We start from the raw sequence: 25,096 nt of genomic DNA, 5'->3' as shown, positions 1-25,096 counted from the left end.
AACTCTATTAAATGCGTCACCACTCCATGTACCATTAAATTTTATGTTGTAAAAAAATAAATAAAGCACTGCATAATATATTGAAAGCAAATATTACCCCTAACCACAAACTCCTCTCAAAACATCAGTCCAGGCATTTGCGGAGTTTGAAGAGTTACATTTTTTAAAAATTGTATTCCTTCTTGATCCACTCTCGATTCACGCGAAAGCTTACTGCCGACATGCCAAATTCATAAGAGCTTAGCTAAGGAAATCAGCAGAGGATAGGGATCAAAATGTTATTGTCGTTACCAATAGTACCTTGGCTATCTACCAATAGTTCCTTGGCGATCTACCAGTAGATAGGGATCTACGTAATGGGTACTTGGTGTGGATAGACCAATTCTACGCCCAAAATATACTAGCTATACCACGTTTGTGATATACATTTATGAAAGTGGAATTCAAAACTGAGCATTATTTTGTTATTCATTTTATACAGCATTTGTATTAGGATGGAGTACATTGTGTTCAGAGAGAGCAAATCATATATGTCATTGGTGATATGCAATAAAGCCTTAGCATATGACAAAATAAACAACATTATGAAAAGAAAAGACCAATTATAAGCAAAAAATATACCTCGTATGTGAGGTAGTGCTCTTTGAGCCGATACTCCTCCCACTCGCGGCTTTTGGGGTCAGATGAGGGTGGGTTTTTCCGGTGCTCTTCCAGCTCCAGGCTCATCTGCTTCAGCTTGCTCTCGTGACTCAGCAGCTGCTCATCCTGCACCAATCGCATGCCAGAAAAACAACAGAAGACCCACAAGACAACCAATAAGAAGGCTTTGCACGGAAATAGAACATGTAAACGTATGGAAGGTAATTGAGAGCAGGTGTGGTTCCTAATTTGCAATCATGTGTAATTATCTTCTGGGAATATGTAAGAAAATTTAGATCAAATACATAAAACAAACAATCTTGGGGTGAGTCTATCCTACAGTTTAGGACTCAAATGTTTGTGGTAAGAATCATTTTTAAAACTTTAGGCAAAAGCTCAACTTTGGTTGGAACGGCTCCCATATCCACTAGGCGACACATTTATGCATATGTGAATTGGTACACGGTCGATTGGTCGCCGGTCTTTTGGTCGCCCATCTTTTGGTTGCCGGTCTTTTGGTCGCCGGTCTTTTGGTCGCCCGGAAGGTAAGTGATAATTACCATTTAAATCGTTGCTCAAATTCCCTAAATACAAACTGCGAATTACTATTTAGTCATACTTAATGCCCTTGTAATTATTAGGCTAAAGAAAAGCTCAAAATTTCCCGGACTTTTATTGTTTTTTGTTGGAGAACTTGTTAAGACCCTGACTGACGTAGCTTCTTAAAGGGACAACGCATGTACATACAAACTCTTATACACTCACACGTCGGCCCAGTGAAACTGCTCATGGCCATTGTTGGCTTTTATTGATGCGTAGTCGGTGTTGTTTTACCTTGTTTTGTCGCCGGTCTTTTGGTCGTCGGTCTTTTTGTCGCCGGTCTTTCGACCAAAAGACCGCGACCAAAAGACCGACGACCAAAAGACCGGCGACCAATCGACCGCACACGTGTGAATTTGTGTATACCTGCTTGAGTCTCGTTGATGAGGACGGAAGGATGGGTCGGCAAAATTTTTTCATGGAGCCAATGGCGGCGGGAAAGGCCGGAGCGGAGAACAGTGCTGCCACCAGATTTATTCGAAAGATCCACGACATCATCTCTTCCTCACTCCTAAAGAGAAAAAGCACAACGATAAGCTGATTTGGGGTAAGCGAGAGAAAAAGAGGGCTCTTCCGTTTACTCACGGAGCCTGCAGCAGAAAAACTCTCCAATCGGAGGTTTTGAGCTTGAGTACGTTGGCTTTCTTGCTATAATCGGTAGCCCGAGTGGCTAAAGCGTGGTGGATTCGCACGGCGTTCTTAAGATCCACCTCGGAAATATCAGCATCTGGCTTATACTCATCCTGAATGAGACAAATTTTAGGCCGTATTTATTGATAAGAATCACCTAAGTTTTTCATGGTAGAAGAGTAAAAAAGATGATCATTTGCAGCCTTAATCGAAGACTGTTGAAAATTTGAAGAATCAATCTCTCTCTGCAGGTGAAATTCTGCTTTCATAGAGCACATACTGTATTGAGCAATGGTGTGCAATTAGTGCACAAAGGGCCGCAGTGGGTGCAGCTTTTTAGTACAACCAAACAATAGGACCCCACTTCCCCAATCTTGTGTCTTACAAGTATAATCAATTAATTGCAATTTAATTGACAAAACTCTGCAGCAATGGTTGGAACAAATACGAGGACCCACTTTCTGGAATAATGAAAATAATCCGGTATAAGAACACCCCCATTCACCCACCGTGGAGCAGCCCATCCCTAATTACCAGCTATTTATCAATCTGTCTGGCTAGATAGGTCTCTTTCAATCTGTAGCAGATAGAATGTTCACCAAAATATTCCTCTGGACTACAAAATGGCATTAATTAAATCTCTTCTCATTTTCTGAATCGCTTTATCCTCATTAGGGTCGCGGGGACTACTGGCCAGAGGTGGGGGACACCCTGATTCGGTGGGCAGGCGATCGCAGGGCACGAGGAGACGGACAACCATGCACACTCACACCCATAGCTAAGGGCAATTTAGAGTGTCCAATCAGTGTCCAATCAACATTTTTGGAATGTGGGAGGAAACCGGAGTACCCAGAAGAAACCTACACAGGCCCGGGGAGAACATGCAAACTCCACACAGCTGGACCAACCTGGACTCGAACCCAGGACTCCAGAGCAGTGAGGCTGACGTGCTAACCACTCGTTTCACCGGGCCACCCCAATAATTAAATGTGTATAAAAGAAAATACTGGCCCCTCCGTTCACCCTTCTACCAAAAATTTGGCAATCTTAACATATTTTTTGACAACATTTAACCTAAGATCAATGTTTTTGAGTCAGAAAAACGCTTGCAAGCACAAGGCAAACCAGCAGAAGGCGACAAACACACTACATTTGAGAGACCTTATTTGCCTCGCTCTAAAGCACTCAAAAGCGCGTTGCAGTCGGACCACTCTACAGCATCCACCACATCAGTGACGTCTTGTAGTGTTTGTTTCTATGGCAACGGAGAAAACGGGTGGGGTGCAATACCTTTTGGAGATATAATATCATTCCCTTCAGAACCGCGTAGAACTTCTTCCAACCACGGCGACCTCGAGGGGCTGGAAAGTACAAATAGGAGTGAAATTGAGGTGAAATCGTCTCAATGATTTACAAAACTATAACGTATTTTGACATTCAAAAAATATATCAATTAAAATACTGACTTCCCAGTTTATGCATTACTCAGCTCTTATTTGTGACTCACTCCGTTTGCCATCCATGTCAGCATGGCTTTTGCGAGTCAGCACTCCGTGTTTGTAGGTTACGGCATTAAGGAGGATGGGGATGGCGATGAAAGGGTTATTACTGTCCGTTACCCTGGCAACACGTTTACTCCCGCCCTCACATTGCTCCTCCACCAGCTCTGACAGACTCTTACGTAGCTCTTCTTCTTCCCTGCACCCAGAAAAGGAAAAAAAAGATGAACAGGAGATTCACATAGTGAGATGCACCTTCTTTTAAACAGAACTGAGAGCATACTCACACAGCCCACTCGAGTTTCTCGTTCTTGATGGAGTTATACAAGATCTTTTCAGAAAAGGTCGAAAAACGGCATTATTAAATCTTAATAGCTGCACACCTTTCAGAAAGGCTAAGAGCTGTACCTTCAATAAGTCCTTGGGAAAATCACTGCCATTGTTGAGGCCATCTAGATTACTGATAAACTGTTGGCAAGACATCTTTTTTCCAATGTTCTGAGGAACGAATAAATCAAATGTGTGACAGTTATAATTGTTATGTTCTGCATAAGAAGATGTAAAACTTGCTCCTAAAACGCCCTTTTTATTTAGTCTTAAAGGGCCCAGAATGAATGCACTTATAGATCTGTCCACCTAGGGGCAGTGTTTGTCTTCCCAACTCTCCTGCTTGTATGTGACGTGATAAAGGTGCTGGTATATGGCAAATGCATATCTTAGTAAGCTTGCTTACAAATCATAAACATCCATGTTAAGTGTCATAAATTATACTTAATTCCTCATTTTACAAGATTTAGGTGTTATCTTGGGAAATTGGCATTTGATTCAGTTTCCATGAGTAATTAAGTGTTTTTGTTGTTGTTGTTTTCTGAATGTCCTACTATTGTTCTCTGAGGATGTAGCACAACTTCCCATGAAGGATGTAATGTTGCTAGTAGATATCTAATCAACAGCACCTCTGGTGGTTGCAGAGCTAACTACTACATTTGATTCACTCGTGTCAAGAAATGGAAAATTAACAATTGAATTCATAGCCTCCAAAAATGTTTGTATTGGCCTAAGAGCCATTGCTTTTTTTCCAACTTTATAACATTTCGCATTTAGAAAAGTACATCTCACGGAGCTCTGAAATCATATTAAATTGCTATCATTTTGGTGACAGCTTAATCTACTGAATGGAAGGCAAACATAGCATCGGCGCACCAAAATTGGGACATTACTTAAGAAACCAAAATGAGCACATTCGGATAGATTCCATTTTTGGCTCCAGAGGAATACTTACCACCTGCAGGGACATAGAGAGGCCAGGAAACCGGATGTGGTGAGCAGGGGGTTGGGGGGATTTGAAAGGGAAGAAAAGGAACCAAAAAGAGAGAAAGGATGTTAGTTAATGGAGGGCTATTCACTACACAAGTGTTTAGCAGGGGCAGGGTAGATGTGAGCAGTTTAGGGGACGTTTGATGACTACTGATTGTGCTATGTGGCTCACATCACAATGCTCCAGTTAGAAATGAACACTTGAGACTATCTAAGGACAGTAGAGACAGAAACAGGTCAAAAAGTAGGCTGGGAGGCAAGCGTGAGCAGAGTCAGCAAGACGTGGGGAGGAGGGATGGGAAATCTTTAGTAAGAAAAGAAAATGTAGATATATATTTAGTATATATACATTTTGGGTTTTTTCAAATGTGCAAGGTGATTAGATACACTGCTTGCATTAGAACTAATATAGTGTTAATACATACATGTCCATGTAGATCTGTGTTAAGCAGCATGAGAGCGCAGGTTAATGTGTGGGCTCCATCTGCAGAGGGACGACATACACGAATGAGGTCAATTTAATGTCACACAAAACACACATGAGCACATTGTCACACATTCTCTGACTGTGTAAATCAGAAGCGTTCAAGAGATCTGAATGAGTTGATGTCGCTACTTCAGTGTTTCACAACGTTTTTTTAACTCCAGCATGCATTTTGCATTGGAAAAAATCTCAAAGCACACCACCAGCTGAAAATGTCATTTAAAACAATGTCACTTATATTTACAATATAAAAAGTTGTTTCTATCAAAGTTTTTATTTATTTTTTATTTTTTACCAGGAATCAAATAAACCCCAAAAGTTATTCCAGGCAGAACATACAAACTCTACACAGGTGGACCAACCTGGAGTTGAACCCAGGGCACCAGAGCTATGAGGCCAACGCGCAAACCACTCAGCTGCCAGGCCGCATGTCTTACATTGACATATTTTTTCTTTTAGTATTTAAATCACACAAAATTCTTCATGTTGGTAAATATGGTGTTTCCTGAAGCAAATTGACAGGATTTAAGAGAAGTATTTGTAAAATGCTGTAATATATCTGTACATCAGTGTTAAAGTTATGAGTACACTAAATACTGTATTTGTATTTAAAAAAAACACTTGTAGGATTAACACGTAGAGGGAAGTTTGCCTTCTTTTGTGAGATGTACTGTCTTATATTCCTGATGTTGGATGCAAGCTTAAAGTGACGTGGGTCCCAATTTTCCTAAACTGCCGACACCCTATAATTACATTTGTGAATGTACTTAATATTGTGCTCAGTGAATATATACAGTTACTATATGTATAAATAAAAAGTACATCATATTCAATATATTCTTAGCGATAATGGAATGGATTATCTTCTGCTAGTTCACTTCATTAAGTTCGCAAAACCAATACTATTACACTGACCTTCAGAAGTGAGGGTTTGTAGATTGCAGTGGCAGAAGCGCTTGGAGAAATGCACAAGGATTCTCTCCCTTTCCTGTGTCTCCCCCATCAATGGAAAGGCTTTTAAAAAGTTCCTGTCATGCATAAAGGGTCAACTGGGGGTCAGAAGTCTCCTAGTAATGCTACGAAATATGCACATTCATCATGCTTGTCATAAATAGAATTTGAAAAGGTCACACATACAGACAAAGTTCACATCGAATACTGTCAAAAATTTTAATTACGTTTTTCAAAAGATTGTATGAGAGATGTTACTTGGCAAAATGTCAAAAACAGTAAGGAGTTGAGGATCATCCCTTGTTCATAAATCGAAACAAAATATAAAAAATAAAAAGTCTCCCCTTTGGTCTTGGAATTAAAAAAATCTAAATATAAAATGGATTATGTGGTTATTTTTTGTTTCTTTTCAAATATTGCATTACACTTCATTTTTATCATTTCAAGTTCAAACAGAGTCTCTTTAAAAATGAATGGGGCATAGCAAAGTAACCTAACTTTTGCACGCAACGCAAAAAAATGTGTTTAACATGTTAGGGTTAAGTACATTTTAAAAAATATTTTCTTGTTTTATGGTGTCTGTTTTCTCCATGTATATTTTTTTCACCTAATCAGTACATTTTAACCCTTAATTTACACAAATGGTCAATGTTCTTTATGAAGACAACATTTAATGTTGACAAACAAGAAACATTGAGAAAATTTGTATAAAATGAGCAATTTAAGATTTATTTTCAATATGTGCGCATAGTCTTCAATAAGCGGCCTCTGCGAATATGGCCACCATGGACATGTTACTTAGTTAGGCTATAATAGTGCATTGATGTCTTCATAGATGGATTACATCATGGTGTTCCTCCTTACTTTTCAATTTTTCCCATACTAAAATTAAAAAAAGGCTGTAATTTAGAAGCATTACATTGACTCACAGTAATAATGACTGAAATATTATTTTCAAGTCATCTAAAAAAACCTGTCTCTTTTGGAGGTTGATTGCTTTTTTTTAATGCTATTGTTGGGAACAGTACTCCAGTAATTAGGACAACATCATCTTGAAATCCCAGCAGGTCAGCTACAAGCAAGTGATGTGCTTACCGTCTGTCAGCTCTACTAATAACTCCACACGACTGCTTAATTAGCAGAGTCAATGCCCTGTGAATAGCAAATGTGACTTCCACACTTGTGGACAAGTCTTTACACTGCCCCGCACGTACACGTGTATAGCTGTGTGTGCATTACCGTAAGGCCCTATCCAGTGAAAAACCGGAGAAGTCAAAGAAACTCAGGTACTCTGACGCCACCAATTGACTGAAGTCATTACTGCAGAAAAGGGCAACAGTGAATCAGTGACCAAAACAGTAGAGCTAGGCCTATTTTTCTCAGTGTTCATGTTCGCATGTGCTCACTTTTTGCCCAGGTGTCTGGCCACATCGCAGCGTTTGAAGCCCTCAAGGTGATAAAGGCGCTTGGCGAGCCTTTTGGCTGCATCGTAGTCCGCTCGGCAGCCATTGGCCAAAGTGTCGGTGCTTCCACGCTCCAAATGCTCCAGACTGCCCAATTCACACTCTTCTGAGTCAGACAGCACATGTGTGAGGTTGGCATCGCTGGTGGGAGGAAAACAAACACATGAATGGAAAAAGAAAAAACAAACACATGACGAAGGAGGCCAGGAACAGAAACAGTCTAACATAGCTAATAAAATTGTTATTACTAGTGAATGTGGTAACAGAAATAATGATGTATATTGTTCATCTATCCCAAAAAAGGTCAACATATCTCAAACTTTAGTTCAGGTATTTCTCTGAAATTCTCCATGATGAAAGGTAAAATGCCACTTCGACATAGCAAGACTGAGCTTTTATTGTTTTAAAGATCCTCAAAGAAGCACCAAGTGTTCTCCCTGGCCCTTCAAGTTGCCCCTGAGCTAAACGGCATCAGCTGACCTACAAAACTGACAATCTCATGCTCACTAGCTTCAGATCTGGCAAATAATGGATACAAGAGTGTGACACTGAGGCAGAGTCCTCTGATCTGATCTCTTTTAGAACTGGATGTTCAACACTTAGTCACTCCTATTAGGAACAGTTATGCAAGTTGAAAAACTGTTAAAGGCCCTTTAAAATGTAAATGTCTTTTAAATTAGACAGACTATGAAGGAGAAAAGTCAGACATTTAATATTGAGTAATTAGCACCACGATTCATTGTTTTAAGTAAATTTTAAGCAATTATCTTCAAAAGGGTATACACTGTATTTTTCAAAATTCAGTCATTCATTTTCCAAACCGCTTATCCTCACAAGGGTTGTGGGGTGGGCTGGAGCCTATCGCAGCTAACTATGGGCAACAGGCGGGGTGGGGGGGGACACTGAATTGGTGACGAGCCAATCTCAAGGGACAAGGACAGGGACAACCACACCGGGCCGCCTATTTTTCAACAAATAGCTATATTTACATCACACGCTATTTAATGCATGTAAATGTGCTTTTTTTTTTTTACCTCACAAATATACTGTAGATTTAAACGCCCTGCAGCTCAAATAGCATGTACATGCACCATGTAAATGTCATGCAATGCAAGATTTAACAAGAACCCCCATAAATAATATGCATCATCATGAATAAAACCAGATTAAGCAATAAAAGTGTCAAACTGGCTGCCATGTATTACGACTCACAGTCTTTTTCAAACATTAGGAAAAAATCATGTACAACCACAAACATAATTATGGAGAAAGAATACAATACATGCTCAGTATGTTTACTCTTCTAGGAAACAAACAAAGCTATTTACCTGTTACATCTGTATGGTGTCATCACAAATGTGAAATTTTTTATTACTCAAGCCCAAGTTTAATATTCTAGCTGAGAATAGAAGGTTTGACATACCAATTTCATAGTTGAAGATGAATTTTCTTTTAATTCCTACAAACATACATAATGAAAACAAAACTGCAGGAGGCCTTTCTCAGCATAAACTCAAGCTCCTATTTTCTTTCATCACACTAAATGTCATTTGTTCATTTCCTCAGGGTGTGCATCTGTGTGGCATGTCAGCATTCCCACCACATGGATCAGGATTTTTTCTCTTTTGCATAATGAGATCAACGCAATTGTGTTACCCTCACAAATTCAATAAATTACAACCCATTACAATTTGTGATTTGCCAGTTACCATGGTCGCAGTGGAATCCAAATTCTCCGTGAAGGCTGCCAGGCTCAATTGTGCAACTCGTCAAAGAAAACAAAAACTGTCATGTGAATAGAAATTGACACTGAAGAAACCCACAGTAAAATGGTTCCATTCTCCCCCCCTTTCTATGCTGTGCCCCCATCCAAGGCCCTTGACAATATTTCTACATGCAGTGTTATGTTTTCTTTTATTTACTGATTCAATTAGACGTTAATTATTCTCCATAAAGCCCATGACCTTGAAGCACTTGGAGCCACTGCGCTCAACAAAACAAATCCCAAGTTGGCATTTATCCATCAACCGTAGATTGACCTTCACCACTCTCTTTTAAAGTATAGATTGTATCTGCTAAAATTACTTTGAAGTGGAGGATGTCTAGTCTCATCCTTGGGGACAGGGTGGGCAGCTGTTATATCCGGAAGTGTGAAACCATTAGAACAGTTAAGGGGCAGCCAGTGGACTTGGTCGGAGGGAATCTGATTAACCTTCTTCCTGTACTGCTAAGGGGGATGCGTGTATTTGCAGGGGTACATAGTAGAGCTGGGCGATAAGACGATAATTATCCTGAAATAATTTTTGTCAACGATAATATTAAAAACTTTTGATACAAATTCCATAATTTTAAACTGCAATTACACCAGCCGACCACCACAGAGAACGGGGGCACTGTTGTGAGATAAACGCTAGTTCCAGACCAAGTTGATTATTTTATTGATTTCATATTGCACAGCAACTTTTGGTTTGAAGGCAAATTTATAAAAATAAAGAGGCATGTTGAAATTTCTGCAGATGTTATTCTTTAGTGCAAGGGTGTCAGACTCGGGTTGGTTTGTGGGCCGCTTTAACGTCAACTCGATTTCATGTGGGCCGGACCATTTTAGATATAATATTTAGATATTTTTTTTATAAATGGATTAAATGAACTGGATTAAAATCCCTTTATATTCAGTTTTTTATAGATCTAAAACAATGTTTATTTTAGCTTTTTTAAATATATTTTTACATTTTACAAAATGATTTTTGAACTAATATCACAGAAAAAAATGATTCAAATATTACAAATATTGATTTAAAAGGGGGAAAATCAGGAAATGTAATATACATCTATACTCTTCATTTTAATTTGATCCTAAAACAGAACGTCGGCACTCATGATTTACTTTCTCGGGCCGCACAAAATGATGCGGCGGGACAGATTTGGCCGCCGGGCCGCCACTTTGACACCTGTGCTTTAGTGTAAGCAGGGAGTTGTCTTATCTTTATTGCAGAAAAGAACAGCAAAATTACTTTTTAAAACCATCATACTTCATATTCTCTTTTCTTATAAAGTAAAGTAACATCGTTACCTTCATTTTTTAATTTAATTACTTATTCACAGAAGTTTGAAGTTTCAAAGTTGAGACAAAAAGATGTGGTAGTTATCGAGATAATGATTGATATCAACTGATATATTTTTTTATCGTGATAACAATTTTTGTCATATCGCCCAGCTCTAGTACATAGCCAAACAAACCAGAGCTTCTGTTTATAATAATACTATACCACATACCACACAAAATAGCAAAAAAAAGTGATGCTATACTGTATACCTGCTCAGTGAGGACACCAGGTTGCATTCAAATGTTTAATTGCGTCAGTGGTGGTGACATAGTGAACATGATGGTGCATGCCACTGACTCACCTAATCTCTTTGGTGGTGCACGAATACCTAAATTGTGTCTGCCTCCAAGGTATGTGTTACACTTTACAGTATGTGTAAGCATTAGTGGGACTATAAGTGATCCCAGTGGCATGAGTGGAATGAAATATTTTGAAATTCTGGGATTTTTCACTGATCAATCCACTGTGGGTCACCATAGTACAAATCAAAACATGCAGAAAAGCTTTTGTGTATGAGTCCTATATTGTATGAGCACATTTTACTGAAGGATTTCAGATATGTTAGCTAGAAAAAAAATGTTGCAATAAGTACTATTTGGCTTTAAACTGGTGTTTCAGCAAATAAAGATACTTATGTGTGCAGAGTTGGTTCATATATTGATTTAGTAATTTGGAGACCACCCACTGGTCAGAGTACGTTCATGAAGATAACCACAGTGAAAAATAACATAGATGAATAGGTTTAAGAAACTATTTCAGAGCAATAAATTACAGAATTTTGTGAGATGATATAATAATTTCCAATTTGAAAAAAAAAGTATTTTTATTAAACTGCACTTTTTATTACTTCATTCCTATACTGTGACGCCATCTGTATCGGCCGAACTGCGATTAATAATAGGCCATTATTTATACAAATACACATTAAAAACAAGAATTAAAAAAAAAAGCAGTAACATTAGTAAGCATTCATTCGTTCATTTTCTGTAACATTAGTGAACGCGCCCTTCATATGAACACTTTTCCACGCTGGAAAGTCGCAAATTCGCCGGTAAATTTCGTAATCAATGATTTGGACTTACAGGAGTTGCAGCAAAAAATCAAAGTGAGCATCATATTCCTCTTTCCACATCGTCTCAGATTTGGCAAATGACTGGCGAAAGGCGCGATGTCCGACCGACACATCATCCGGCTCTCGCCCACATCTGTATGCGTCCGTTCGGCTATTCTACTCCGAATGTTAGCGCAGTCAAGGGGAAGGAAGTCCGCTCTCGTATAAGTACAGCCTATGAATGATACGTAGTCGTGTTATTCCGACATACTGTCAACGGGCGGTGAATAAATTTGGATTTTTTTTTCCTAGAAGTTTCTTGTATGTCTGAGAGAGGATGTAGGGGCGGAGCAGAGACTTTTCCTGATGCATGGGTTGATTCTTCTGCAATGGCCCCAACTTCCTCTGGGGCCCCTCGTTAGTTATGAACACTTCTTTTGCTTAATTTCATGTCGGTTTAAAGCAGTGTTTCCCAACCTTTTTTGAGCTGCGGCACACTTTTTGCATTGAAAAAAATCTCAAGGGACACCACTATCTTAAAATCTCATCTCATTTTCTGAACCACTTTATCCTCATTAGGGTCGCGGGGGGTGCTGGAGCCTATCCCAGCGGACTCCGGGCCAGAGGCAAGGGACACCCTGAATTGGTGGCCAGCTGATCGCAGCATTTTAAAATATTTTAATTTAAAACTATGTCACCGATATTAACAAGTCATTCTCATCAGAGTTTTATCAGCAGGAATAACATAATCTTCCAAAATTATTCCAAAATCAAATTTTGCACACTGACCTAATGTCACCAAAAGTTCATGTCTGCGGACCGTGAACAACTTCTGGTTCGAGTGATGCAAAATAATGCAAGATGCGGTTGTAAGTGGTTTGCGCCTTGGCCTCACAGTTCTGGGGTCCTGGGTTCAAATCCAAGTCGGTCTACCTGTGTGGAGTTTGCATGTTCTCGCTGGGCCTGCGTGGGTTTCCCCTGGGTACTCATGTTTCCTCCCTTATTCCACAGACAAGCATGGTAGGCTTGTTGGACACTCTAAAGTGTGAGCATGAATGGTTGTCTGTTTGGCTGGCCACCGATACATGGTGTACCCCCGGCGACCCTTGTGAGGATAAAGCAGTTCAGAAAATGAATGAAAAATGCACGGCTCTATAATACAGTGCTGGGTTTCCAAACCTTTTTTGAGCTGTGGCACACTTTTTGCATAGAAAAAATCTTAAGGCACACTACCAACTGCTGAAAATCTTCTCATTTAAAACGATGTTGCCTATGTTAACAATAAAAAGTCGTTCTCATCAAAGATTTTTCAACAGGAAGAAAATTACACCCCTAAATTATTCCAAAATCAAATTTTTCACACCGACCTGAAGTCACCAAAAGTTGATATCTGTGTACTCCAGACAACTTCCGGTTCAAGTGATGTAAAAATAAGTAATGTACCGTTCTTAGTCTCATACTTTTATGGCTTTTTCTCCCAATATTAATAAAATCTCAGAATATTACGCGAAAACCAAGGTTGTGCTTCGACAGATTTTACTTCTCCAAAAGTTGAGCCATAACATTTAGTTGGCATTAATGTGCCCCGTGAACCAAACTGAGTTTGATACCTCAGGTGTATAGTTTTTAAGTGTTAAATATCTCTGCCAGCATATCCCCCTCACCCCCAAACACACACTGCTAACCCCATTGCCTTCCATTGACAACATTCCAGTCCATTTAGGCAATTTTGTCATCTGAATCCAGTACATAACAAAACGTTTCTGTCAAACTACTGCAGCAGCATTTATTTAAGGCCCCAGATCACAGGGCATCATGCTGACACAACATTACATGCCTCCCCCCCTTCCTCTTTTTGATTAAGTGGAAAGAAGGAAAAAAGAAACAGATGGCTGAAAAGCCGCTGGAAGGTCAGCAACAACAGAAGATAAGAATGAAGATGCAACAATGATGGATTGGTAAATTATGTTAGCACAAGGTAACAATCGGTTTCATGTCTATGATTGTGGATGATTAGTCTCGTCTCTCGGTGCCAACGCCAAGTCCATTTTTGAAGTATACCCTTTGATCAGTCGGTAAGAGTTCCATGACTCATGGATAACCTATGTTATTTACTCAAGTTTTTCTATAACTGCTACTATATTATTAACATGATGCAGCACAGATGTAATATCATAGCAGCATAAACAGAAGATGACTTAGCGGCTTCTTAATGTATGCACTCAACAGTTCGGGCTTCATTAGTCAAAGCACTCAATCTTTCAAGTGACTAGAAAACATTTTCAAGCCAGAAAAAGGCCCAGACCACAATTAAAACATCAATATCCCCATTTTAGTCCACATCATGGATGGGATTCAACTAAAATACCTTGTGCATATTGATCATGTGACGAAATGCAACTGTAATTCTTACATTGTCTGAGCTACCCCAAAATAAAATCTTAGCACCCTAAAAATACCAATGACAATAGTGATTATATTCACCTTTATTATTATTTTCTATTGTTTTCACAACATTAAACGTCACAGTCATCTTCTTTGTATATCTTAATGCACATGTGTCAAGGTTGCGGCCCGGGGGCCAAATCTGGCCCGCCGCATCATTTTGTGTGGCCCGGGAAAGTAAATCATGAGTGCCGACTTTCTGTTTTAGGATCAAATTAAAATGAAGAGTATAGATGTATATTACATTTCCTGATTTTCCCCCTTTTAAATCAATAATTGTAATGTTTTAATCATTTTTTTCTGTGTTTTTAGTTCAAAAATCATTTTGTAAAATCTAAAAATATATTTTAAAAAAAAGCTAAAATAAACATTGTTTTAGATCTATAAAAAACGGAATATTCAGGGCTTTTAATCCAGTTCTTTTAATCCATTTATTTTAAAAAATCTAAATATTATATCTAAAATGGTCCGGCCCACGTGAAATCAAGTTGACGTTAAAGCGGCCCGCGAACCAACCCAAGTCTGACACCCTTGATATAGCCTATTCAGCGCATGTGCTGAAATTACTCACAGAACACATTGGGATAGCTCACTCTCGCCTCCTTTTTGACAGTCGGTCTTCAAGTCACTCATTAGCATTCAAACCATTCATTTGAATCGGATTTGAACTGAGATTGAGATTTGAAACTCATTTCCATGTTTACTAATCTTTAGTAAATTGCGTCTATCAAAAACAATCCAGGTAAATTTGTTCAGGCTCATTACACAAAGACTAAATGTGCCTCAGCCAGGAATTACAGTCGCTTTTAAAGTACCAAAATGGAGCGATTACAAACCACCGATTAACATCCTTTCATTTTCTGCCACACCATATATCCTGTTTAGAGTCACATGTTGAGTCTCTTAATGGCAAGTATCTTGTTAATTTTTTATTTTTTTTTATAAATGTATTTACATTTTTCAATTTGAAAAACACAAAATGTGGAAAAATTGTGTCATGTTTTAGTTTATTTTTTAATACAATTTAAGTGCATTTTTTACTGTTTGAAAAAAAATCATTTACCTTAGTTTTTTCATTAAAGCAAAAAAGGCCGTGTTCTCTTATTTCTACAGTCCATATTATTGCATGGAGGACTACAGAATCTCATCTCAAATCATTTCATTTTCTAGGGTTGCGGGGGGTGCTGGAGCCTATCCCAGCTGACTTCGGGCCAAAGGCGGGGGACACCCTGAATTGATGGCCAGCCAATCGCAGGGCACAAGGAGACAAACAACCATTTACGCTCACACTCATACCTAGGGGCAATTTAGAGTGTCCAATCGGCCTACCATGCATGTCTTTGGAATGTGGGAGGAAACCTAAGTACCCGGAGAAAACCCACGCATCCCTGGGTAGAACATGCAAACTCCACACAGGATTTGAACCCAGGACCCCCACTGTGAGGCCGACCCGCTAACCACTCAACCGCCGGGTCGCCCCATGACTACAAAATTTTAAATAAAATGTTATTTTATCAGTCAACGGTCATGATTTACTTTTGTGTAGCCGGGCTTCTTTGGCCCCCAAGCGTTGAGTTTTACACGTGCTCTAATCTATCCTGCTAAACCTGAAACTTGAGGAGGTATCTTTTGTTCTGAATACATCTCAAAATGCTAAAAAGCAAGCCTCGTCAATTCTGACTCATCAAAGTCAGACAGAAAAAAAGAGAAACGCGTGTGTAGAAGTAGCAACCTCCACTAAACCTGTTATTGTTACAGCGAGGCTCTCAGACGTGTGTGAAACACACAGAGTGCGGCTATATATAGACCAGAATAAATCTGTCAGTGCTCAAATGATTCAGCGACTGTGTGGGCCTGTGGCGAGGATGCAGCAGAATTTGAATGTATTATTGCCCGTGCGTGAGTGCATAGCTATTCCTGTCAGTGTCTGTGTCTATATCACTACATTACTAAGAACCCATGAAGGGATAATCTGCAGAATATGTTTGCCACACTATAGAAACATTGTAAAGGTTTAATTTCTCTAGTGTTGTGCTGAAATATTATGAAGATTTGTGTGCAAACACAGAACGACTTGCCCCAATGAGCGATATGAGGTACTACTTTAATTGTGCCATTATTCACATTTGTTTGCAAATGCACTGCATGATTCGAGCATACGTGCAAGAGATTAGTTCTCAAAGCAGAGCTGCCTCTGTGATATGGAATCAAATGTGCTTGGCTTTTATCTTCTCTGCATGGGCTTAGATCTGCTAGTCTTGAACGCAAGGGGGAGGAATACACAAACCGCATGTTTCCAGCGAAAGGCGTGCTTGCATGCAAATGCGCAGTCACAAATTCTGTACACATTTAAATTGGTAATCCACATTTAAATACACACATTACACTATGTGCTATAGATTGCTGAGGGCAGTGTTTCAGAGTAGCATACATGTAAGATGTAAGGCAGGGGTGTCAGACTCAGGTTGGTTCGCGGGCCGCTTTAACATCAACTTGATTTCACCATTTTAGATATAATATTTTGATTTTTTTTTTTATAAATCGATTAAAAGAACTGGATTAAAAGCCCTGAATATTCATTTTTTTATAGATCTAAAACAATGTTTATTTTAGCTTTTTTATATATATTTTAGATTTTACAAAATGATTTTTGAACTAAAAACAGAAAAAAATGATTAAAAAATTACAATTATTGATTTAAAAGGGGGAAAATCAGGAAATTTAATATACATCTATACTCTTCATTTTAATTTGATCCTAAAACAGAAAGTCGGCACTCATGATTTACTTTCCTGGGCCACACAAAATGATGCGGTGGGTCAGATTTGGCCCCCCGGGCCACCACTTTGACACATGTGAGGGATTTACTTGAAATTTTCCCTTCACCTTGTATTTCAATGTGTTGAAAATGCACAGTGTAAAACATCTGCAATGCTTTCCACTGTTTTATATATCCCCTTGAGGCCTGTGGTCTACTTTACTGCAAGGCGCCTGGTAAGAACAATTAATATAGGAAAGAAGGAGATTTACGGTGCTTGTCTAGGTTGGTTTGGGGGTGTGAGATTTGTGTTTTAGTCTCCGTTGGTTGGGGGCGTAACATACTCTTGAACAGGTTTGCCATGGTGTTTTTACCTTGCATTTGCAATTTTAAGTACTATAACTGCCGGGAAATGCGTTTGGATCTGGTCCCACTTTTACTAATTAACATAACATTGGCTGCTGTTAAAGGTAACAGACGTCCAATCCATTTGAACTGGGAGAATTGGCAGTGAAAGATTACATTTCAGTGCTACTGACATCCAATGGTGAGGATCGGGTTGGAACAGAAGAGGATAACTTGCAGTTCCATTGCAGGGGAACTGTTTGCCTTGACCTACATCTGCTTAACAGCTGTTGTGAGTCATAAAAGAAGATATCAGGGGTTCACTCCAGGTCTTGAAATTGAGTAAAAAAGAACAACTCGAGAAATATATCAAAGTTGGAAACATCCATCATTAGCAACAGACTTAGTTGACTATATTAGCTGGCAAAATGTACATGTGAAAATCTTCGTTGAGTGGACCTTGACAGCTGGTCCATTGTGAAATAGATACCATCTTTGAAAGAAAAGTACCCCACCAGATGTATCCACTCGTAAATTAATTGGTCAAATGTGCAAGGCAGCTTGCGTGGTGGGGCAATAACATCTCCCACACACAAACTGTAGACCAGCCTGTTGGGTAGAGGAAAGCTGAAGATGATGATGTCATTGCATAAACAATAGCTCTTTCATTCTGGCACTTTTGGTCAGGAAGCAAGTCTGTGCCTGAAGCCTAACATCTGTAGATGGGGGGACCCACATCATCTTATCAAAACTTACTGAGCTGTGAAAGCACCAGCAGAGCCTATAAAACAAATCCCAACAGTTAGCAGATGAGATCATGTCAAAGGTCTCCCATCTATATGGCATTCCTGTCGTTTTGGAACTGGAGAAACAGTAGTGGGCCAGGGGGGGACCAGTGTGTGCTAACAAACCAAATAGAATTGCTGCCATAGTTCAGGTTTCATGGCTCTCCCCATATGGTTTCTATTAAAACCTCCCCCCTTCAGTAGCGCTCATTTGTGTTCTTTAGCCATGGTTCGAACGATTAAAAGGTACTCGTTTGTATTTTTGTTTAACCCGGTCTTCGGGGCTCCGCATTGTATGGATCAGAATCGATTCTTATGTGTCAAAGCAACATGACTGCTTAGCAGAGGTGAAGTGACTAACACAGGGGTGGGCAAACTGTTCCATAAAGGGCCGCAGTGGGTGCGGGTTTTCATTCCAACCCATAAAGAGGACACCTTTTCACCAATCTGGTGTCCTACAAGTGCAATCAGTGGATTGCATTGCAGTCAGGTGCTTCTTATTTTCTACAGAACTCTCATTGGTCAAAGTGTCTTTGCTGTATCGGTTGGAACAAAAACCAGCACCCACAGCGGCCCTCGAGGACCGGTTTGCCCACCCCTGGACTAACATCTTGTCCTTGGATATTTGCCTTAGAAGTCTTGGAAACTGAAATTTTCAAATTAAGTCCATTAAAAAGGGTTGTGATGGAAAGTTTGCAATTCTGTGTTTCTTTAGTAAAGTTTTTTTCTAAAAAAAAAAAAAAAAGGCTTTTGCGTTATTGAATCTCTGCTTTGGGGCTAAATTTTTGTCATCACGAAATCTAAAACTTGTATCACTAAAGGGGAAAAAAATCCTTCATGAATTTTCATGAATCCCAGTCATTTACATTTAAACTAATCAGGCTCATTATTATTTCCAGATTTTCAACCTTAGTATCAATTTACTTTGACATGTCAGTACATTTTACTTAATTAAAGTCACTATAAATATTCATTGGCTTTTTAGGGCTACATGAACAAGTGTTCTTTCGCTGCCAACCCTCCGAATTCAAGCCGTAGAAACATCTTCTACTGACTCAACGTCAGAGTAAAACATCATCATTTTAGACTGATAGATGAGTTGTCAGTAGATATGTTCCCTGTAAAACTAAGGAGAACAAATTACAGCCTCATTTCTATTTAATTCATTTCAGTTTTGAAGTTAAATTAATTCCAATGACTGTGATTTCACATTTATTTTTCAGTCGAGTGTGCTCTCAGTCAAAATAGCCTGGTTTTTGCTTATATGTTGACTTCACATTCCATAAATTTACATTTGAGAAAAACCAAATAACAGAAACCAATTTCTCCTCAATTACCAACCTCTCGCCACCTACTGGTTCAGGCAAGGTTGCAACAAAGTATACTGCAAGATCTGCATCATGCTTTAATAATTCATTCATTTTCCATAACGCTTAACCTCACAAGGTTTTTTTTTTGCAAATGGACATCTGCCATCACATCCCTGTAAAAGGTGGCAAGACACATTAGATTTCTTCTTCCTCTTGCTATATAATTAGTAAATTGAAGCTTTGTGTTCTTATAGTTTTGTGCCAGTACTTAACTGGTATAGGATCCAGCATCCCCCGCGTGAGGATAACCGGTTCAGAAATTAAATGAATGAATGAATAATAACATATCCATGATATATGGTTTATTACATTGCATAATCGAGCGGCCAATGTATATAGATTGATGTTTTTATAATTTTTATTAGTTTTTTATCTTGTATTCACTCAAATAATATATGCCTTTATTACTATTATTATTTACTATAATATAATCTGGGTGGGGGTTAATACATTTATCGACTCTTATTATTATGTGTCCCAGATATGCTGAATTTGGACTAAAACTCTAAGAGGTAGATATATTAAATAATGTTTGGTGTTGTTGACTGTTATTTAGGTATATAAGAGGAGTATAAAAGGTGAAACGCAAACTGTGAAATGTAAGACCTTACCTAAGCGAGTTGTGCATGGCTCCACAATCCTCCAGGGCTTCCTGGGAGTCGCTATGGTATCCATTGGGGATGGCCCAACGTCCAGGCTGACTGAGAACAAACTCCGACCTGCTCCCGGGTATGGTGGTCCTCAGTGGGCTTGCTTCTACACCTGCCCCAGCCCCGGCTCCACCCCCGTCATCGGGATCAGCGGCCGGGGCATCTGGTCCGGCCTCAGCCCCATCCTGCTCTTCAACCGTTGCCAGCTCCAGCTCCAGGGGCTCGGGGCCCTGTAAGAGAGCCCTCTGTTGGATGAGCGGCGTCAGTGGAGCTTCAAAGCTGACGCAGCTGTCAGTCTCGTCGGTGAGCGACAGCACATCCAGAGAGTCCAAACTGCTGTAACAGGTCCCGCCTCTCAGCAGGGCAGACTCCACAATGCGCTCAAACGTGGAGCTGAATCCATCCTTGTTGTCCAGCTGACCTTTCTGTCGCTCTTCTTCCACAGCCGTCTCCTGTTCGTCCTCGCCTTCCGCTCGCACCTGCTCGACAACCTGCTCAAACGCCGAGCTGAAACTGTCCTGGTTTCTCCTTCCAGCTCCTTTATTAGGCACATCTTCCTCCTCCTCTTCCTCTACTTCTGTGTCAGCCTGTTCCACAGTGGTTTCAAAGTCAGAGCTAAAAGTGTCCAAGTGAATGTGAGGCCTGATTTCATGGCCTTCGTAGTCCACTTCAGGAACTTCGTCGTCTTCAGTCCCGTTCATGCCGTTTGTTAACCTGTAGAAAGAGGTAAATATATTTTGCTTGTGCTTTAATCAGGGGTGGACAAACTGGTCCTTGAGGGCCGCTGTGTGTTCAGATTTTTGTTCCAACCGATCCAGCACAGGCACTTTGACCAATGAGATTTCTGTACAAAACAAGAAGCACCTGACTTCAATCCACTGATTGCACTTATACGACACCAGATTGGCAAAAAGGTGTCCTTTTTATGGGTTGGAAAGAAAACCCGCACCCACTGCGGCCATTTGTGGAATAGTTTGCCCACCCCTGGCTTTAATCATAAGACGGACTGGGTCGTTCGTTTCACAGTCACTGTTGAATTTGGCTTGAATGAAAATTTAAGAAACAGCTTAATGAAGTACTTGAAAAGTACATTTGTACTCTTATCCCATTATGTTTCTTTCTATTCATATACTTGAAGTATTTTGCGTTTTTTTAAATAAAATTACATTTAAAAAATCACTTTCAATGATAAAAATGCTCCGCATGTATGCTCATGAAATCCAGTTAGCTTAATTACAATACTCACATTTAGTTATAAATAAAAAATAAAAAAGCCAATCAATGAAATGTAACTCTGAGTGGCATTGACGCTGATAGCTGTCCAATCATGTGGCTCTGTTTCGATTTGGAACGAGTTTGTTACTGGTAGACATGCATTGCATTTTAACTTTGATGACTTTTTATGAGCTTTGATGTCATTGGTTTGTACTTCTATAGCAAAATGTAATACAAATCGAAACAGTAAACATTTTTTCCCCCGCTTGTAAAAATGATACTACCCAGAGTACTATATGAGCCTGTTTAAGGATATTAAACCTGATAAAAGGGTTGATAAAGAGCTTATGTGATGCTCGGTACAAGTGGATCCTCTGCCAAAAACAGATTCAATTTTGTGGCGATTTCCATGCACTAAGCCTGAGTTGACCCGAGTGATGCACATTAAAGGAACTGCAAATCATATTTTCATCCGCTGTCATCCATCTTAGAGATCTCGAGTTAACATCTACACATCGAGATAGTGACAGAGTAATCTTCCGCTAAAAGTGATGAGCTGTGAAACTAACCGTCCAGCTTGCTGGAGCCCAGTTGCTTCGTCCTCTGTGTACGGTTGCATCTCTTCATTACTTCCACCCTCTTGGTCTTCTTTCATCTCATCTGCAGCGTGTGTTTTCTCCTCTCCTGTTGAGCTCACCTCATCCTTCCTGCACTCATGTCCGTTTGACGCATCGCACTCTTCCTCCTCCCCTCTGTCTGTCTGTTGATCGTGAACATCAGCACTCTCATCCAAATCACCTCCTCCTCCCGCCCTCTTTATGTCTGCCCCCCCGTCAGCATGACACCGTGTATCCTCCTCTCCTTTCTCTTCTTCTTTCCTCTCCTCTATGTCTTTCTTCCCCTCTTCGCTCGGGTTGTCTTGCTCTCCCCGATTCAGAGCCTCTGCGGGCAGGTCGTTGGTAGTTGAGACAGGTTCTGTTGTGTTTTCCGATGGGGTGGGTGAGGGCAAAGCCTGCCCCTCCTGGGTCATGTTGCTCCTCACGACAGGGTGCAGTTGTTCACTCTGGTCAGGGTGGAGAACCAGAGAGATTGGCAAATGGGCGGGATTCTCTGGAAAAAAAATAGTGAGAGAAGTACATTAAAAGCAGCAGAGAGATTACTAATATAAGGAACCTATTGTGGACAGTCCTTGAACTTTTTTTTTCATTGTCAGGCTGGTGATTACAGAATTGGAGCAAACAAGCGACCTCTGATTGCACGGCAGAAAACACTGCAAACTTCCCAGCTTCAGCTACCTCGTGGTGTAGAGGTTCACTGGCCTGACTTTGGTGCGGGGAGGCGTGGGCTCAATTCCTGCTGGTGGTGGTGTCATTGTGAGGGCACGTGCTCGTTTGTCTCTCTGTGTACCCAGTCAAGGTTGCAGTCTACTTTTCACTTGAAGTCAGCTGGGTTAGGCTCCAGTAACCCCTGCAAGCCTTTTGAGGATGCACAGTATGGAAGGTGAATGAGTGAATGATTGAACTTGCCATCTTAGCCAACAGAGTGGCACATGCTGGGCCCATAACGGGAGAAAACACTGTGAATTTCACTCCTCAGAGAGCAGAGTGGTGCAGTGGGGGGGTGCTGGGCCCATAACCCAGAGGTTGATGGATCAAAACCATCCTTTGCTACATGGGTCTAATTGTCATCCCACTGTAGTGTTTATGGTCATTAAAACTAGTACATGGTTTTTAGAACCGAACTCTGTTTGCAGCGGAGAACACACTGCAATCTGCACAGCTTCGACAGCAGACTGATGCAGTGGAAGCGTACTGGATCCGTAACCCAGAGGTCGGTAGCTTGAAATCATCCTCTGCTACATGAATCTATCAGTCCACCCACTTCTGTGTGTATAGTCATGAAAACTGGCACATGATTTTAAGAACCGACAACTAATTGAACGGGAGAAAACATTGCGAACTGACCTATTCAGACAGCAGAGTGGCGCAGCCATAACCCAGAGGTCGATGGATCGAAATCATCTTCTGCTATCTCGATCTATTGTCCACTTATCTGTGTATGGTCATAAAAACTGGTGTGTGATTTTCAGTATCAGCCTCTGATTGCAAGGAGGAAAGCACTTCCAAGTTTAGACAGCAGAGTGGTGCAGCTGAAGTGCGCCGGGCCCATAACCCAGAGGTTGATGGATTGAAACCATCCTCTGCTTGATCTATTATCCACCCACTTCTGTCTGTTATGTCAAAAAACTGGTACATCATTTTAAGTACTGACCTCTGATTGCAGACTAGAAAACACTGCATTTTTCAAATATTAGACAGCAGAGTGGCACGGCGGAAGCGTGCCGGGCCCGTGACCGGACGTTTGGTCGACGGACGTTTGGTCGACGGACGTTTGGTCGACGGACGTTTGGTCGAACGTCCGGGTACCGCGGGGCCCATACCCCAGAGGTCGAAGAATTGAAACTATCCTCTGTCATACAAGTATGTATTTGTCCACTCACTACTGTGTGCAAAACTGGTAAATGATTTTAACTACCGAACTTTAACTACCGGTGAGAAATTACTGTAAAATACCTATAATTGGCGATGGTATACTGGACCCAAACTCACAGGTCGATGGATTGAAAACATTCTCTTCAACCTGGATCTTTTTGTCACTCCAGTACTGTGTCAAAGGTGATTCTAAATGATAAAACATTCTCAGTACCGATTTCTAACTCCAGTGTAGTAACACTGCCAAACTAAAACATATTGAATTAACTATAAATGTGACGGTTATCATATGTGTTACAGCAAAACGTAAATATTTTCCAATGCAAGTGACAAAATGCTTTTCATCAGGTTAACCTTTCACTCACTTTTTGAACTAATGTTTTGATTTAATAAGGCTATAAAATTTGGTGTCTTTGGCTCAAAATGATGACACAAATCATTCAGAAGCCAAAATTCCAACTAGGCATGTAACCTGTCTTTTTTCCTTTGTTCTCTACAAGTGATTCTTTCAAATAGATTTCTTTGTCCTCCTTGACAGAAAATGCATTAAGTTATTCAATTGCAGTATACTGTAAAATGCGGCACTTTTTTTATTTGTGTGATTTCCCGAGACCGTGTGTGTGTCTGCTCCTGTCCTCTAATCCCCCTTTCTCTTGTGTGATGATCTCAAAGGACTCTCTGACTGATCCCTCGGCAGATTCTTTTTGAATTTGTGAGCTGTAATTGGCTGACTCATTTTCTTCACGGGCCTATATTAATTGGAACTATAATCTATTTACCAAATGTTGTCAATATATTCCATCTGCAGGCTTCGGTCCCTGTGGTAGCACATAAGAGTGGTTCATTTGATTCGATTAATTTAATGCACTACAACACATTTTTAAAATGTGCATATAAAGTCGCATTTTGAATATTATCACAACAACTAACAAGCCCTCTAGCTCTCATTACTCATTGTAATTAAATCCAAATAGCCCTGTGCCATAGTGTTGTATACAGTGGAGCTTAAGTAATTACATAGTGAATGCAAACAAGCACTATTAGCATCCATTTATAACTATACAAACACACATCTGCACACATCAACACGTAGTCAAATGTGAGCACATTCCAAAGCAAAACAGTGACACTACTCCATAAATGGAAATAGTGAACACTTATGAAACCAGACATGGAAAGTTGGAATTCACTTTGTGTCTGTCTGCAGCGTACCGTTTCCTTTCCCTTCCCTCCTCTTCATCTGTTCCACATTATGTTTTCTAATATCTCTGTCTAAATCCACTATCGGATTCCCA

The 25,096-nt window shown here is 40.1% G+C and overlaps 1 protein-coding gene across 7 annotated transcripts in view; it reads right to left on the bottom strand.

Moving 5' to 3' along the window:
- Window positions 1-25,096, bottom strand: part of LOC144082310 (PH and SEC7 domain-containing protein 2-like) — a 33,574-nt gene that overhangs the window by 4,132 nt on the left and 4,346 nt on the right. Inside the window, exons 2-15 of one of the 7 annotated variants that reach the window (XM_077609362.1) lie at window positions 21,879-22,419; window positions 20,056-20,808; window positions 7,527-7,724; window positions 7,360-7,440; window positions 6,085-6,197; window positions 5,111-5,169; window positions 4,651-4,653; window positions 3,777-3,866; window positions 3,656-3,699; window positions 3,377-3,567; window positions 3,160-3,230; window positions 1,825-1,982; window positions 1,606-1,750; window positions 622-765 (exon numbers count right to left, since the gene is read on the bottom strand). In XM_077609362.1, coding sequence (XP_077465488.1) covers window positions 622-765; window positions 1,606-1,750; window positions 1,825-1,982; window positions 3,160-3,230; window positions 3,377-3,567; window positions 3,656-3,699; window positions 3,777-3,866; window positions 4,651-4,653; window positions 5,111-5,169; window positions 6,085-6,197; window positions 7,360-7,440; window positions 7,527-7,724; window positions 20,056-20,808; window positions 21,879-22,339 — 2,511 coding nt within the window. In that variant the 5' untranslated portion in view covers window positions 22,340-22,419. Of the gene's footprint in view, window positions 1-621; window positions 766-1,605; window positions 1,751-1,824; window positions 1,983-3,159; window positions 3,231-3,376; window positions 4,990-5,108; window positions 5,170-6,084; window positions 6,198-7,359; window positions 7,441-7,526; window positions 7,725-11,772; window positions 12,035-20,055; window positions 20,809-21,878; window positions 22,420-25,096 lie in introns of those variants that run through there. The other 6 variants (XM_077609363.1, XM_077609361.1, XM_077609367.1 and 3 more) reach the window with 6 other exon arrangements.

This window comes from Stigmatopora argus, chromosome 9 (assembly GCF_051989625.1).
Source record: "Stigmatopora argus isolate UIUO_Sarg chromosome 9, RoL_Sarg_1.0, whole genome shotgun sequence".
Classification (NCBI taxonomy): domain Eukaryota; kingdom Metazoa; phylum Chordata; class Actinopteri; order Syngnathiformes; family Syngnathidae; genus Stigmatopora; species Stigmatopora argus.
Note: the sequence above shows the minus strand (reverse complement) of the source record. Positions and strands in the feature narration are given on the sequence as shown.